General features: G+C 34.7%; 1 protein-coding gene across 3 annotated transcripts in view; it reads right to left on the reverse strand.

Moving 5' to 3' along the window:
- Window positions 1-17,643, reverse strand: part of LOC111419964 (Eag-like K[+] channel) — a 219,965-nt gene that overhangs the window by 21,525 nt on the left and 180,797 nt on the right. For all 3 annotated transcript variants that reach the window (XM_071194571.1, XM_071194569.1, XM_071194570.1), the window contains exons 7-10: window positions 5,219-5,376; window positions 4,906-5,128; window positions 4,653-4,832; window positions 4,376-4,575 (exon numbers count right to left, since the gene is read on the reverse strand). In XM_071194571.1, the coding sequence (XP_071050672.1) occupies window positions 4,376-4,575; window positions 4,653-4,832; window positions 4,906-5,128; window positions 5,219-5,376 (761 nt within the window). The remainder of the gene's footprint in view (window positions 1-4,375; window positions 4,576-4,652; window positions 4,833-4,905; window positions 5,129-5,218; window positions 5,377-17,643) is intronic.

A 17,643-nucleotide genomic window follows, 5' to 3' on the forward strand; every position in this document is an offset into this window, starting at 1 on the left:
TGAGCAGCCCAATAGTTTAGTACTTTTGGCAAAGCAGCCGTATAAATCAGATAGAGCAGAGGGCCAAGAATTGAACCGCCAGCAGTGGAGTCTTCGACACCACTGCTGCCGAAGACTCTTTTCCATTGAGCTTAACAGTTTCTAACCGATTCAAGAGGTAACTGCTAAAAAAATTTATGGCACTCTCCGAAAGGCCAATATGGTGGAGTAGAGCCAAGAGAGTGGGGTGGTGAATGGTATCAAAGGCCTTAGAGAAGTCCAAGAGAATCAGGATCGTGGCACTTTTCAGGGTAATTGCATGGAAAATATCATTCGTGACATCGAGAAGGGCTGTCGTACAACTGTGTCTTGAATGAAAACCTGACGGACTGGTAGAATATTAAATTTATCTAGATGCTGGGTAAGTCTAGTAGCTACTACTTTTTCCAGAATCTTGGACAATATAGGCAAAATATTTATGGGTCGGAGATCTTTAAGTTCCCGAGGGCTGGATGTTTTTGGAATTGGTGTGATTCCAAAAACAACTTGAGCAATCTTCCAAAGGTCAGGAAACACAGACAATTCAAGGCAATAGTTCACAATATGACATATATATGGTATAATTGTTGGACAACACATATTCAACATTTTAACATTAATTCCGTCAACTCCAACTGTAGTTGTCTTAATGTTACAAAGAACATCCAGAATTTCCTTTTCCGAAGCGAGAGAAAAGGACACTGATTCGATAACACCAGAGAAGGTATTAGATTGATAATGCCAAAAGTCATTAACTTGATCGGCGTTGCCTATAGATTCAGGAATTGTCGGTTGCCTGACACTAACAATACCCATCGACCGGAAACTCTGCCAAAGTTCACGAGAATTTTTATTATTTAACATATACAGGGTGGGTGTCTCAGCGAGACCGGTCATTAGACGTTTCTGGGGTTCTGGCGAAAATAAAAATTTGAGAATTCAGACTTAAGTATTATCAAATTACGATCTCTTCGACTAAAATATTTTCAGATTTCTTGCACTTCCGGTTATACCGGAAGTTGCCACCTACTTTATTTTTTTAAATGGAACACCCTGTATATTTTTATATATTTGGCTTTGTCTATTTTCAGGGTTTATAAATAACTTTACTTTTTGCAATTTGATACGGCCGTTCTCGAGTTATTCGAGTTTTTCTAGAAAAATCTGCTCCAGCAGATATTTGTTCAAAAAATCAGAGAACACTCGATTTTTGGGATATCAATTTAGGATTCAGAATATGCTTAAACAACATGATGGAGGATGTTTTGGTGCCGAGACCGGTTATCTAGAACGTTTGGTCACTTTACTATGGCACGTTAACTTTTCAAAATTTGGAAGTACCATATCTTCATTTTTTTAAATGGCACCCCCCATATTTTATTACTTAGTCGTCTTCGGCGTCTCATTCTACATCTTTTATATCCCATATGTCCCATACCTAACATTAATAGTTTAGGAGATAATTAGGGTTTTTTGAAAAATGCACACATATCATATGGATATTTAGCCTAGTTTGAATTCTCAATTTTTTATTTTGGCCAGAACCACAGAAACGTCTAATGACCGGTCTCGCTGAGACACCCTGTATGACAGATACGCTCTCTTTTCTTTTTGAATAGAAGAATTAGTAAAATTTCGCAACTCCTTGTAGCATTTAAAATTTTCGGTATTTCTTAAATTTAGTGTACGCATCAACCCTAAGTTTCATCAACAGTTTTATATTGTCGGTATATCCAAGGGCGAAAATTTTTTCTAGTTGCAATAATCCGTGTTGAAGCGTGAACATCAAAGAGAGTCAATATAAAAAAGTTTAAGAAATTTGCCTTATCGTTAATATTGTTAAATTTGACAATATTTTGCCAGGGTATTGCTACTCTTGAAAACAATTCTACACTGAAACTATTAAAATCCCTATAGTGTAATATTTTAGGCAATGCCTTCACACCTGATAAATTTAAGTTCACGTATGGTTAGCTATTATGCACCGGAATCACCTCCGAATCGCTCACGGAAGCATCTCGCGTTGCTGATGAAATAATTTGAGTCAGATTGTATGACTCAATAGGCGGTAGTAATCGACTACTGTAAGCTCCCGTCACACCAAAAGCATTGATATTAAATCACCCAAGCGTAGAACCAGATGCGATAGGGCATTCTCAAAACTAGTTAAAAATTGAGAAAAATCAACATTTGGTCTATATACAACACCAATCGTCAGAAAAACTTCGCCTCTACTCACCTCAATCCACAAATGTTCTGTCAAAGGAAAAACTTCACTAAACATGACATTCAAATTGTAAACAGACTTTACATAAATTCCAACACCGCCTCCACGACAAGGAGAATCAGAAGCCGAGCAACAAACAAATGATGGTAGTTACAAAAAGTATAAGCATCATGACCCGAGTTAGGATAGATCCATGTTTCCGACATGGCGAAAATATCATAGGATTCTGTTTGTATAATATTTTTTACGGCAGCAAAGTAAGCTGGAAGCGATCATGTATTTAAATAGCCTATTTTTATTAACACTTCAAAATGAGTATAAACATTTAAAGGAAAACAGCAGATTTTTCAGGTAATTACATTTACAAAACTGAATTGTCTTTCTAACAATATTTAGCATTCTGAAAGTAGTTAATAGTATTTTGGAAACAGTATCTTCTCTTTCCAATCAGATAATACTTTCTCCCAGCAGTATTTAGTCTTCTCCAAGCAGGTCGTAATCTTTTCTAGTAGTATATAGTACTCTGAAAGCAGTAGTCTTAGTCTAAGTAGTCTTAGGGAAGCAGTATCTCGTCTTTCCAATCAGTTTGTAGTTGTTTGTTAGTACTATCTAGTCTTCTCCAAGTAAATTGTAATCTTTTCCACCAATATCAAAATATTAAATTATTAGAAAATAAAATTTCTTTTCTTGCAATTAATTTCTTTATTCAGTCATCTTCAGCCGAATGGTTAATAAAAACTATTTATATTAAAATTTTTATCACAAAGAACAAACATATGAAGAAAACACTTTAAAATATAAAGTTACACTTTAACAATATAATATAAACCTGCAAAAAGATAACAACTACACAAACTACCATTAATAACAAAGACATACGAAGAAATTAATTGCAAAAAAAGAAGTTTTATTTTTTAATATTTTGGTATTTATACAAAACTTGCAATATAGATATCAATAGCTATTTTTCACCAGTATCTAGCATTTTGGAAGCAGTAGATACCTTTTTTGGAGAGCACATCTCTTCTTTCCAAGTAGTTATCAGTCTTTTTCAGTAGTATTTAGCATTCTGGCAGCATTAGGTAGCTTTTTGGGAAGCATATTTCTTCTTTTCAAGCAGTTAGTAGTCTTGTCCAGCTATATCTAACATTCTGGAAGCAGTAGGTAGCTTTTTGGGAAGTATATCTCTTTTCCAAACAATTATTAAAATCTTTGAAGGCAATAAGGAGTCTTGGAAGCAGTTTTCCGCCCGCCCAAGTAGGTCAAAATCTTTAACACCACTGTTTAGCGTTCTGGAAGCAATAGGTATTATTTTGAAAACAGTATCTAGTCATTTTAGAAGCAGTAGGTTACTTTTTGAAATAGTATTTTCTCTTTCCAAGCAATTTTTAGTCTTTTGCCAACAGTATCTGGCATTCAGGAACTAATACGTTACATAGGGGCATCAGGTATAGAGTTTAGGTTGTCTTTAGTTTATAGATGGTAAACAACGACATTTTAGTCGTTGTGCGTCGAAAACTTAAGAAACAACCGTATTTCACCCGCAAATATGCGTTTTAACCAAATGTGCTGCGAAAATATATTATGATATGGTTAGCACGGTCGATGACGTCACAAAAAGTGACGTCACGTCGAATCTTTAAAGTGATTTTTCGGTAAGTTTTACACTTTTCCGCACTTTTGTTTTATTTCTAACGGCTTACTTGAGTGATTTTCCGTTGATTAAAAAAAATTGTCGATTTTTAAGCGACATGACGATTCTTGAATTATACCAATAATGTTTGGAAATGGATATCATAATGTATGGAATCAATATTAATATTGAAGATGCAAAAGAAATCTTATAAGTTCTGACATTTTATTAAAAAGAGAGTGGGAATTACGAGAGCTTCATGCACCTTTCATTTCAATATATAGATTTCAAAGCATTCCTAATTATTTTGAAACGACCTATTTTAAATTGAGGATTATTGATTCTTTTTTGTGATAAGATATAAAATCTTAATCCATATCAATTTATTTTTAAAAGACATGAAACGATTACTATCTTAACTTGAAGCTTAGATTCTAATTTATGACAAGTCATTAAAAGTATGATGTAGGGTCATTAAAATACAATGAAAAACTTACATCGTGAATGTCAATGCCGTGATTTAACGACCACATCGTTTGGAAGTAATCTTGCATTCTCTGTTTCAACTCTTTGGGGATCTGGTGCAGCGTGAGGAAATCCTTGAGGTCGCGCCATTTGATCTGATACATGGATCTTCTCGAGTACATCCTCTGAATGATTGCGGTCACGTTTCCAAATACAACCGCATGCATCAAAGCTGTTTAAAAAATGTTAATATAAAGCAATCTTATACGAACAGAATTAATTCCAAATCTTATCACTAATTTAATTTACCTCCTACTAGCATGGTGCAAATACTGAATATCTTCTCGCTCGTTGTATTCGCGCTAACATTTCCAAACCCGACACTTGTCAAGCTCGAACACGTAAAGTACAAAGCGGTTACGTAAAGATCTGTTGGCGAAACTAACGAGACGTTCGTTTTCAATCGATCCGCTAAGTTATAAATCCAACCTATAATAAAAACAGAGAATGTTAAATATATTTATATCATTTACAATAAATAAAAATATGTTGTAGATCTTACCCAAGTCCAATGCGTTATTTTTTTCATTCTCCGCAATGACGAACCATATACAAGCGAGCCAATGAGCCATCAAAGTGAAAGAAAGCATAAGAAGCGTTAAAATCATTGCGCTATATTGTGCGTAGCGATCAATCTTTTGCAATAATCGTGCGAGACGAAGTAATCTAGTTAATTTGATGAGGTGGATATTGTGAATTGTGAAAGTGGCTGATACCGAAGAATTCTATAAAGAAAAACATAGTTATAATGATGTCGAATACAATATTATAATGATATTAATTTTTTTTTGTTTATGTTCAGAAAAGAATCTTACATCACCACCATAGAGAGCGTGTAAAAGGTCAAAAGGTAAAGCGGCTAACATATCTACAATAAACCATGTTCTAAGATAATTGACTGAGATCGATCTCCAATCGGAGACCACTTCACCTTTCTTGTTAACGTACGTTGTTCGAAAATTTAATACAATATCTGAAATAAAAAAGTAAAAAGAATTAATAAAGATAAATTATAATTTCATACAATATGTATGTACTTTGTTTATGATTAAATTAGTTGATGAATAATTTTGTTTATGAATAACTTTGTTAATGAATAATTTTCTGGTTTAGTCAGGAACAACAAAGTGTCAATTTCCTGTATAACAACGCTCTATAGAAGTAGTTGGTAGATTAGGCGTACATATGAGCAATATTTAAATGACAACCGATTAAAAGCACTGTCAACTGCACAAAGCAATTTAAAGCGTTGATGGTCATGTGCTTTCGGGTTTATATGGACGTCCGCTGCTCCTCAAATTTTATATTGTCGCAAGTTAAAAAATGCTATTAATTTTGAACATGCGGTACACGGATTTAATAACGAAACCATTAAAATGTTAACGTCCTTTGAACTGGACAAATTTTGGGTTTCAAATTAAAAAAAAATTGGTAATTAACTTCTATCCGATATTTTAATGACCGTAAATATTAAAGCTGATATGGTAAATAAATTCTGTTATTTCTAACCCATTTTAATAAGTTCATCAATTTTATTAATCGAACATTGAAAATTATTCGTATTGAACTGAGTAAACATTATTGGTAAACTGTTCCAGTGCAGTTGTATTTTATACGAATAAAGCGTAAATCACCATAATAGATTGCTTATATTAAATAATCTGGTACTATTCGAAAATTATAACCGATAGAGTACCATGACATTGATGAAATTTGTTCATAATGGGTCAAAGCAAGCATAATTCATAACAATTTCTAGCATTACCATTTGATAGGAATGAAACAAAAGTCACTAATATCTCCAATATAGAAAGGGTACATTAAATAGTCTATCGTTATTTAACATAAGATCAGAGAGTTAAGAGAATAAACGTGCATGAGAGTGCTCTGTATAAAATCGAAGTTTTAGTGGGGAAATAGCGAATAGATTTGTGGGAGAGTGGATCGGGAAGAGAGTAGAAGGTGTAGGGAACACGGGGTGACATTTTTGTGAGTGAGGGAATAGACCTAAACGTGTGTATCTCTATTTATAAAGTCATACAATCTCTATATACACTATCCAATACTCCATCGCTGACCGGTTGGAGTCCAGTTTTTGTTCACCTACGTTTTTCGCTTGATAAATGTTATTCTGTTAAATCCACCACGAGCGCTTTCTCCCGATCAGCTGCAAACTCCACCAACGTTTTGTAAAGCCTAAAATATGGATTCACAAAGTGCTTTTAATAGACTGGCATTGGAGGAAAGTTTTGGAAGGAAGTTTGAAGATTTCAATAAGCGACTTCAGATGGCGAATGAGGAGAAACAGGGACCAACCCCGGATAGTATCATGAGGTTGCGGACAGACTTCCTGGACTTTGCTGAAGCATTTAGAACGGCCATTGAGGGCATCAAATCTACTTTCAGGGAGGTCAATAAACGTTTGGATGGTTTGGAGGCTTACTCGCGCCGCAACGGTCTGTTGTTTCATGGGATTCCCGAGCATGAGAATGAAGATACAATGAGTGCAGTCGAAGATGCAATTAAGAAGTTGAACATCAATAATTTTAAATACAATTCGGCGATGATTGATCGCTGCCATCGATTGGGTAGAATGAAGAAGGGAAACAGTAAATCAGCTGAATCATCGAATCGTCCTATTATTGTTAAATTTACGACATATAATTATAGAGCCGAAATATGGAGAAACAAACGAAAATATAAGGGTACGGGGATCTTATTAACAGAATCCCTTACGAAACCACGGCTCGAAGTTTATAAGAATGCAAAGGATTATTTCGGAGCCGAAAACTGCTGGACCGAGGATTTACGCATCAGGATTCTTCTTCCAAATGGAACAAAGCTAACTGTTATCCATCAAGAAGAACTATTGGAAGCGAAGGAAAAGCACTAACCACAACCCAAGGAGGTGCCTCGAGTTAGAAGACAAGTGCGTCATATATAAGGCCTAGAAGTCGTCACCAATTTCCATGGCTGTTTCCATTCTACTTCCTAAGTATTAAGTATTTTGTTTTATTTTTTTTTTTTGTTTTATATATATATATATAAATTTTTTTTTTTTTTTTCCTCCTTTGATATTTCGTCTGACATCCATTCTTAAGTTTGTTTTTTTTTATTATGTATTTTTCTCTTTTTTCTCGGTTCAGGCGCGTGTGGGGAGCATCTGTTGGGGGGCGCTCGGCGCTTGATATATACATACATTTGTATTATATACATATATTGTTTTTTTTTTTTCTCTTTCTTTTCTTTTTTCTTGGTTTTTCTCTGTTTTTTTCTTTTTTCTTTCTTCGTTTCTCTTTTTTGCAGAAATTTCTGCGTAATTGTTGCGTACTGTGCAGATGTTTAGCATTGGTCATCTAAATATTAGATCTTTGCTTAAATCTTTTAATGATTTTGAAGGTGTGTTGGCTGACGGTGGCTATCATGTGTTTGCATTGAGCGAGACTTGGCTGTCTGCTGGAATCGATAATAATGCAATATCTATGAACGGATATAAGGTGCTTCGGAAAGATAGAGAGACTAGAGCGGGGGGCATTGCGTTATATATAAGGGAAGGAATAACAGTTACCACAGTCGATGTGAGTAATGCAATAGAGCAGCTGTGGGTCAAGATACGATTGGACGGATTGAGTCTTGCCTTGGCGGTTGTGTACACTTCGTCTGACTCACTTCGCTGATGATCTGTATAGAATACCATTTTTTCACATTTTTGATATTCCCCACGGGGACTCTAAGGTAAATTTTTTCAATAACGCCCTATGTAGTGTTCTAGAGGTACATTGTCCACTGAAAACCTGCAGTTTTGTAAGACCTCAGTCGCCATGGATCACTGATACAATCAAGTCTATGCAAAAAATTCGGGACAGGGCATATCGGGAATTTAAAGCAACAAAGCTACCGCAGAAATGGACCTTTTATAAAACAATGAGACGAATTGTTACGGAAGCTATCCGTACAGAGCGCAGAGTATATCTTGAACTTCAAATTAAAAGCGCGAATAATAAATGGACAGCATTGAGAAAAGCGGGTTTGTTTAATAAGAAGCAAATTTCAATACCGGGGGACCTTAAAAATCTAAACCAGTTGAATGCGCACTTTGTCGGTGTTGGTATATCGGGGTATGATGCTGACCTTTACAATTATTATCTTAATAATACACTATATAGCCAGGTTTTTGAATTTGCTGAAATTGCTGAAGCCAATGTTGAGGAAACTATTAACGCAATAAACAGTAATGCTATGGGCTATGACAGCTTAAATATAAAAATTATTAAATTGTGTTGCCCCCATATTATACCATATGTTAGGCATATTGTAAATCATGTCATAGAGACTAGTTCCTTCCCGGCTTCGTGGAAGATATCGTTGCTAAATCCTCTCCCTAAAATTAATAATCCTCAAAGGCTGTCTGACTTAAGACCAATAAGCATATTGCCGGTTCTCTCAAAGGTCATGGAGAAGATTTTATTTGAACAACTTAGCAAATATATTGTAAACAACAGCATTCTGCCGGACCGACAATCTGGTTTTCGCCCTGGGTTCAGTTGCGCGACCGCGCTGGTTGACGTTGTGGATGACATTGTGGGAGCGATGGATAGCGATAAAATTACCGTTCTTTGTCTGCTTGATTACTCGAAGGCCTTCGACACTTTGAACCATAAAATCTTGCTGTCCAAACTGCACCATATAGGGTTAAAGTGCAAGGCAGTTAATTTATTGGGGAGTTTTTTGGATAATAGGGTGCAACGTATGAGTGTGGATGGTCGGGTGTCGGAGGCAATGACGGTATCGACAGGTGTCCCACAGGGATCGGTTCTCTCCCCGCTCCTTTTCTCAATATACACTAGCGATTTTCACAAGCATGTATCTTTTTGCAATATGCACCAATATGCCGATGACACTCAGCTTTATGGGTCTTTTGGCGAGGGTGAGGTGGAGGAGGCCTGCAGGCGGATAAGTGCTGACCTAGATAACCTTGTGGATGTGTCTCGTCGTCATAATTTATTAATTAACTCAGCAAAAACCGATGTTATTGTTTTTGGCCCGAAAAAACTTAGGGAAAGAATTAAACCCAAACTTGACATACGTATAGGAAACCAACAATTGACGTGCAAAGATTCAGTTAAAAGTTTGGGAATAATTATTGATGAGAATCTTACTTTCAATGAATATATTAATAAAAAGATCCGGGCGGCATACTGTCAATTAAAATCCATTTATAACGCGCGTCATTTCCTAACCGGTAGCAGTAAACGTTTACTTTGTGAGAGCCTGGTGTTATCGGGTTTTAACTATGGGGACATGTTGTACTCCTCTTTTATATCTAAACGTATAGCTCAAAAAATACAAAAAGTACAAAATTCATGTCTGCGACTAATTTTTGGTATAAGGCGACGAGAGCACATTAGTCACAAGTTGATTGAAATAAGCTGGTTAAATATGATCAACCGCAGAAAATTACATTGCGCAACAGCTTATTTCAATATTATAACGACAGGTCGACCACCCTACCTTCGCCGGAAGATACGGTACAGGACGGACGTGCACACCCTCAATATTAGGTTTAAGGGAACTCTCACACCACCCATTCACAAACGTCAATTTTTTAAAAAATGCTATTCTTACCAAATTTCAAAACTGGTTAACGAGATTTCTGGATCTGTAGGACTGTGCACGTCCGTTGCATTACTTAAACGTCGATATAGGGCAGCCTTGTTTTCGGCTCAATGCACCTTTCAGGGTTACCGATGATGTTAATACCTCAGCGCTGCCGTATCTGCCGTATTTGCGCATAAGTTCTCTCTTGTTCGTGTTTTCTTTCTCTTTTCATGTTCTTTTCTGTTTTGTCTATGTTTATGTTTATTATTTTTAAGGGGGTGATTGTGGAAGAACGATAGACTATCGAACATCACCTTTTGTTCATAAATTTAGATATGTAAAAATTTTTTGTGTTTTCAATAATATGTACCATGTACCTATATCGATTTTTGTGAACAATAAACTTGTTTATTATTATTATTATTTAAAAAGTATAACTAATATAGCACCATGATATGTATGAAATTATTCATATTTGAATCGAGCAAGTATAAACCATAATCTATTCTAGCCTAGTTATCCCCAGTTTCTAAGAATAAGGCGAAAATCGCCAAAGATCCATTTCAGATGACTTACGTTAAATAATCTCTACATATATTTATTAAAAAGATATATGTCCCATTTACAAGAAAGGATACAAACTACCCATGCTCATGTTTCGAGGACGAAAGAAGAAACCACAGTGCTAGTAAACAGCAAAATGAGTGAGGCCGAAAGGAAAAAAATGCTAGAATGTATGAATTGTAAGTGAAAAACCAGAGATAGAGAGTGAGGTGAAAAAATATACAATGGAGTCAGTTTATCCCCAATATTGAGATCAATTTTCCTTCCTTTCTATGTTGGAATAGATAACAAGGAATTAGTCAATGGATGTGATTTTAATGTGCACTCATTGTCAGTAGTTTTCGATATTGCTGTTAATAATAATAGAGATAAAGGTATAGAGTTGTAAAGGGTAAATAAGGGCCAGTCGATATTAATATAATCTGTGGGTGTCTTGTTTTGGTGGCCTTTGTCAAATATGCTGCTTATTATTCAGTCACTGACGCCAAACCACCATGGCAAATCACACGATTGAGCAGCACGCAAAGCGATGAAATTTATAACCAAATTCCTTGCCGTGCAGAAGAACTCGAAGTTTCAACTTGGCGAATTATGCGTCAAGACTTGGGCTTATACTCGTATAAGATCTAATTGACCCAGGAACTCAAAGTTAATGACTATAGTTAAAGCTGTTTGTTCACTGACTGGGCTTCGGGACGTTTGGAAGAGGATTTTAATTTTGGCAGAAAATTATTTTTAGCGACGTGGAGAATTTTTGAAGTAAAATTGCCATATATGGGATGACGCCAACTAAGAGAGAGTTACTAGGCGGCAATGCATCCACAAAAAGAGCTTTGTGAACCTGGAAGCCGAGTTTACGATATTTTGGTTTTATTAGTACCATTCGATAGAGAATCGTGTGCATTTTTGCACGTTTGCGATTTGTTGATTCTTTGAGGTTAGTATCCCCGATGGTAGATTTTGCAGAGTTCTGCCTGAGCGTATTTCAGTTAAAACTTTGATTTTCTCTGCATTTACTGATAGACCCACTTTTCGAGCATTCGATAAATATTTCCTTCACTGTCGTTGTTGCTCTTCCCATTACACGTGTTAGGAAGTTATGAATATCTGGCCAAAAATCTAATTACAACTAAATGAAGTTGAAAATGTTCAATACCATTATAATATCTCCTTAATGGTTAGCTCGGATTTATTTCATCTATAAACAGTGCTTAAAACAAAATTTAGGATTTTTAAACGAATATTGGGAAATAAAAGCGAAACAAAGGTTTTGTTGTGGGTTGGGTTGGATGTTTAAGCTAATGTAACTCAGAAAACATGGTACATTTATTTCATGAGTAATACATACTTATATACTATATACAGTATATTATAATATATACACAGCGTGTCTCACGTAACTGGTTCGTTAAAACTTTTTAAGGTACCACTATTCATAGAGGTTTGAAATTTTGGCCTCATTCGAAACTTTCGATCTAAAACATTTTCAAGATGGCTGCCACTTTCAGTCAAGGTTTATATATTAAAGGTTGACTAAGTTCCTATGCTGCAATACTTTGATTTTAGTTTGTGGGCGAGGGGCAAGAGCAGGAGTGTTTCGTGACGTAAGCGATCACGGATTGCGCACGCAACCTCATGGCCATATGGTGTTCCATGCATTTGTTTAATTTGAATTGCTTGGCGGTATTATTTTCCACATGTGACGTAATGCGCAGTATGGTTGCGTACGAACCTAGACAACCTTTTATATATAAACCTTGACTTCCGGTTTACCGGAAGTAGACCATAACTTCGTTATTTTAAATAGAATACTACAGTTTTTATTACACTTTTTAATTGTACATAAAAAATATGTTGACTATTAAAAAACAATTCAAGACAATTAAAAGGTGTAATAAAAACTGTAGCATTCCATTTAAAATAACGAGGTTATGGTATACTACTTCCGGTAGACCGGAAGTGGCAGCTATCTTCAAAATATTTTAGATCGAAAGTTCCGAATGAGGCCAAAATTTCAAACCTCTATGAATAGTGGTACCTTAAAAAGTTTTAACGAACCAGTTACGTGAGACACGCTGTGTATATATTATAATATACTGTATATAGTATATAAGTATGTATTATTCATGAAATAAATGCAACCAAAATTTCAAAACTGTACAAATAGTGGACTCTAAAAAAGTTCTAACGAATCAGTTACGTGAGGCACCTGTATACACTGTATACATACATAAAGTATGAAATCAATTCGATAAAAATTTGAGGGATATTGTTCCAGAAAAAATTTTTTGAATATCTATGTTATATTTTTTGAGATAAAATTGAAATGGAATAGGAACCCTCATTTTTTTGTTGCATTTATGGATGGGCTGTCTTCGAAAAAATTGCAATAATAGAGTAAACTACGCTATTCTCTGTTTCTGTGTTAATTTGTGACAAATGTTTAATAATGTAATAATAACCATAAATTATGTTTTAACCCATAAGCATATTTAGTATTTTAACATACTGTTTTAAAATTTTTTTTATACCTATATATATTTTTCTTCGTGCTCACTGTGTTTTACAATTTCAATATTAGTTGCAATTGACGATAAAAAATTATTTCTTTCTTCATAATTTTCAAAGCAGAGAAGGCTTATAAGTTCTTCAGAAAAATATGTATTATTCCTTGATTTCTTGCTATGAAATGATGTTATAATTGGGTCTGAAGATATTAGTAGTCTGTTTAAAATGTCTCTATTATTGTGTATTCTTTATATGTTTCTGGAAAAGTTCTCTCTATACCTTCTAAGGTCTATATTCCGAGTTTCTTGTTCATCTTCTGAAAGCAGGTTAATCTGGATACTTAATGATTTTATAATTAAGTGGCCATGCCCAAGAATTTTATGCACTGCCACAGGCATATAATACCAATTATATAATTGATTGTATAATAGAATTGTGTCGTTTGTAAGATTTTTAAATGCAGCAGTGTTCATTTCTTGATAATAATTTTTGTGAAATAGGCATCTGTTTTAGCATTTTAACGCGTCATTGATTTTCTTTTTTATGACCGTGTGTTGGATAAGTTTTTTTTAACTAAAACAATAGTTCGGAGTTGTTCGAGACGAAGGTTACAACATGATATCTGAATCGTGACTCTTTTTTAAAGAGGCACGGTTAAGCCCGAAAGCTTCTAGCTCTAATAATAGAGTTAGTACTAATAATTCATAAAAAATAGTTATTCTGAAAAATTGTAAACGATTGATAGTTTCAAAACGAACTTTCAGTATTCACTGTCGAATATGCGTAGACACCACTCTGTATATTAGCCATTTTATTGACAATGCGCAATTTATTTTTTTGAGAATGGAAAGTATAGGCTTGAAACTACATAAAAAACCAAATTTCAACCTGGGATCTTGTGCGACTTTTTTTGTAGTTTAAATTAAAGTTTAAGATTGCAAATAAAATCTGTTCATGAACAGTGTTGAGAAAACGATAAATAAATCCAGCATTCAAGAAGCTCTTACAGTGTTACATAAACAACACATACAGTATAAAATTATAGTGAAATTTCATAAGGGTACAACTTTTAATATGTTTATAATCGTTTCTCAATATTAATTAAATGTTTTTGGAAATTGATATGTAAAATAAGTGTTAACTTTACATGTCATTTTTATTCAGAGTTGAAGTTAATAAAAGGTGGTTATTGCGGAGTAGCTAGTATTAAGATATAACCTAACGATCCCCATTTGCCAAAATATTAAAAAAGAAAATTAGTAAAATCATTTGGAAGAACTTACTATTTAAGATGTTTGAACAATTGATAGACATTTTCTTATGACATATTCCAATGCGATATTGAAGAGAACGAAACATCACCTTGTTTCAATCCTTGTGTTATTTCAAATGGGTTGGTCATCTGATTCCATATTCTGAAATATGCTGTGGTATTCGTCATTATAGTTTTCACTGATCTGGTTAATTTTATGGGAATAAAATCCAAGTTCGTTCATAATGTCATATATCCTATCTCTTTTTATGGAGTTATAGGCTTGCCGAAAGTCTACGACAATCTAGCTAACATCAATGTCGAATTCCCATGTAACGCTAAATAGCTGGTCAATAGTGAATCTGCCTGTCCTCAAACATGCTTGATAATCACCAATGATGTTCTCTGTGTATATCTGTATTCGTTGTACACAGTAGGGAGATTCCGCGATAGTTTTTGCATGTCAATTTGTCTCATTTTTTGTGAATTGGGATGATAACGCTCCTTTTTCAGTCCTGGGGATATTTTCTTCCTTCCATATGTTAACTATTGAAGTGTACAGTTGATCTTGTTCCCAGGCTGTATTATATAGTTCCATAGCTTTTCCATCAAATCCAGATGATTTCTTGTTCTTTTGGGCTGGCAGAGCTAGCTCGACTTCCTGTAATGTAGGTGGTTCTATCAGAAGACGGTTCGCCTGTTATTGCTCTTGTTCTTGCTGTCAGATCTGCGATTATATGTTCAGTTTTGTCTCTCATCAATATGGTATGGGGTTTAAAACCCCCTTTCAGTTGTTTTAGGTATTTGTATGCATTTCTAGGGTTATTATCTTTAAAATTCCTTTCCATCTCTTCTACTTGATGATTCAAATATTGTCGTTTCTTTCTTCGACATATTTTATTAGCTGTTTTCCTCGTCTTTTCGAATTCTTCTTTCCTTGTCACTCGCTGGAAATGCTTTTCTAACACTTCTACACGTGTCAAAGAATTCTTTCTCCGGTGTATTGGACTTCTTGCAAAATGTACTACTTTCAAAGTATTTGAATCCTTGTTACGTGACACCTTAACTGTAGCGTTTTCAGAAACTGAAGATGTCAATCTAAATGAAGGTTGTTATGGGGCCCGCAAACGATTAATTCAGGGGATTAAATCGGAGTTTGAAAAGGATATACCTAGTAGATGTTAATATTATAATACAAAGCGAAATAAATGTGGATGTAAACTATATTGGAGATGAATATATTATAAATACTGACTTAGAAGAGTCTGAATTTGCAACATCAGGGAGTTTAAGTACATTTTTGAAAAACGTAGAATGTGATTGTAAATTAAAGGTGATTCTCTATCGAATGGTACTAATAAAACCAAAATATCGTAAACTCGGGTTCCAGGTTCACAGAGCTCATAAAAAGTGACTATGTATTTGGTGCGGATTTTGGGTCGGCGGCATTATTAGTCTGTACTTCTTCACCAAACTATCACTGTTAACAGCCAGCGCTACAGATCAATAATAACTAGGGACCGGACTAACAACAAACATCAAAAACTTTCTATAATTATCTTCTATAAATGCCAAATTATTTTGCAATTATACAGTGAAACCTCGACTTACGCGACCCCGTCTTACGCGTCCCCGTACTTACGCGGTTTTTTTAACGATAGCGCTTTTAGGTTTTCGACATTGGAATTTATTTAAAAAAAGAGATCTAGACATGTTAGCTGCTTTTTTTCTAACTCTTACAGTTTCTGAGATAGCCCATTCTGACATCGAATTTGAACCACTCTGTACATACATTTTTTTAACAAAATTAATGTTTATTAATCCTTAATTTTATAATATGTATTCATCGAATTTCGACTTACACGATTTTCGATTTACGCGGCTACTGTCAGTCCCACCTATCGCGTAACTACGGGGTATTACTGTACATCTTTTAGTACAGCTTGATAATCTTATATTGCATTACTAGCTGTTGCTGAAAATTCATTTATTAATTTTTAAAAACTGTCAAAGGTGTTATAGCGGCATCTAACCATGTTCCTCATCTTTGTAGAACTTGTGGGGGTAATGGGGTATTTAGTACCCTGTCTCTAAACAATTTTACTCTTAAAGGAGCTTTAATAAATAGTGATGTAGGTTTTCGGTATTCTACAGTATTCATACTCATTCGTTACGTTTATAAAAGTAACTGAGTACTAGTAACGTATAAGTAATCACTCATTTTTAGCCCATATTCGTTACTGGTATTCGTTACTTGCATTCTTTAATAATAGTAATGTATTAAAAGTTGTATTTTACTCTTTTTCAAACTTTTATTTCTTCTAAGACTGCAAGAAGTTCGTAAAAGAAATCAAGCTTGGCATGGTTACATTTTGAAGAAACAGATGATCAAACTCGAGCAAAATGTAATTACTGTAAAGTACTTATCTCCTTCAAGGGTGCTTCTACCTCAAATCTTATGAAACATACGAGAACAAAACATCCTTTACAGATAACAAAAAAGACATTGAGCGACGTTGATAGAAATTTAGGAACTAATCAGGAACAGCCGTCTACCAGTTCAACGAATGAGGTAGTTGGTAAGGTTGCAAAGTAGCCCGGTTTAGCATAATTTATAAAAATGCCAATGAATATACCGCGACAAAAAAAAATTGACGATCTAATATTAAAAATGGTTGTAAAAGATCTACAGCCATTTTCATTAGTAGAAGATAAGGGATTCTCTGAATTAATTTAGAACCTAATTATAAAATGGTATCCAGGTATAGACTAAATCATAGTTTGCTCTCATTTCAATATGAAAAGACTGTTAAAAAAATTAGGGGTTTAATTGGCGAATCTGATTATATTGCGTTAACAACCGACGCTTGGACCTCGTCAAGTACACAATCTTATGTGGCCATAACCATCCATTTCATTGAAAATTTTCTCTTAGATTGTTTTAATTTCACGAATAGTCACACTGCCGAGAACCTCCGAAATGCAGCTGTACGTTTAGGAAATTGGGAACATATTTCTTGTACAGCTCATAACTTAAATCTCATCGTTTGGACAGGTTAATTGTATTTGAGGAGCTTAGGATGAAATTAAATCATATTGTAAAACATTTCCATAAAAGCGCCGTGGCAGCTGAAAAGCTTTCAGCGATGCAATTATTACATAACAAAGAGGCGCTGAAATTAAAAATGGTTGTTGTAACAACGTGGAATTCAACATTTTATATGTTTGAAAGAATTTTGGAATTAAAAGACACGGTATCATCCTGCATAGGTTCTCTCCTTAATCTAGTACCCGGACTAACTAGTCATGAATTAGACG

The sequence above is a fragment of the Onthophagus taurus genome, chromosome 2 (genome assembly GCF_036711975.1).
Source record: "Onthophagus taurus isolate NC chromosome 2, IU_Otau_3.0, whole genome shotgun sequence".
In the NCBI taxonomy this organism is placed as follows: domain Eukaryota; kingdom Metazoa; phylum Arthropoda; class Insecta; order Coleoptera; family Scarabaeidae; genus Onthophagus; species Onthophagus taurus.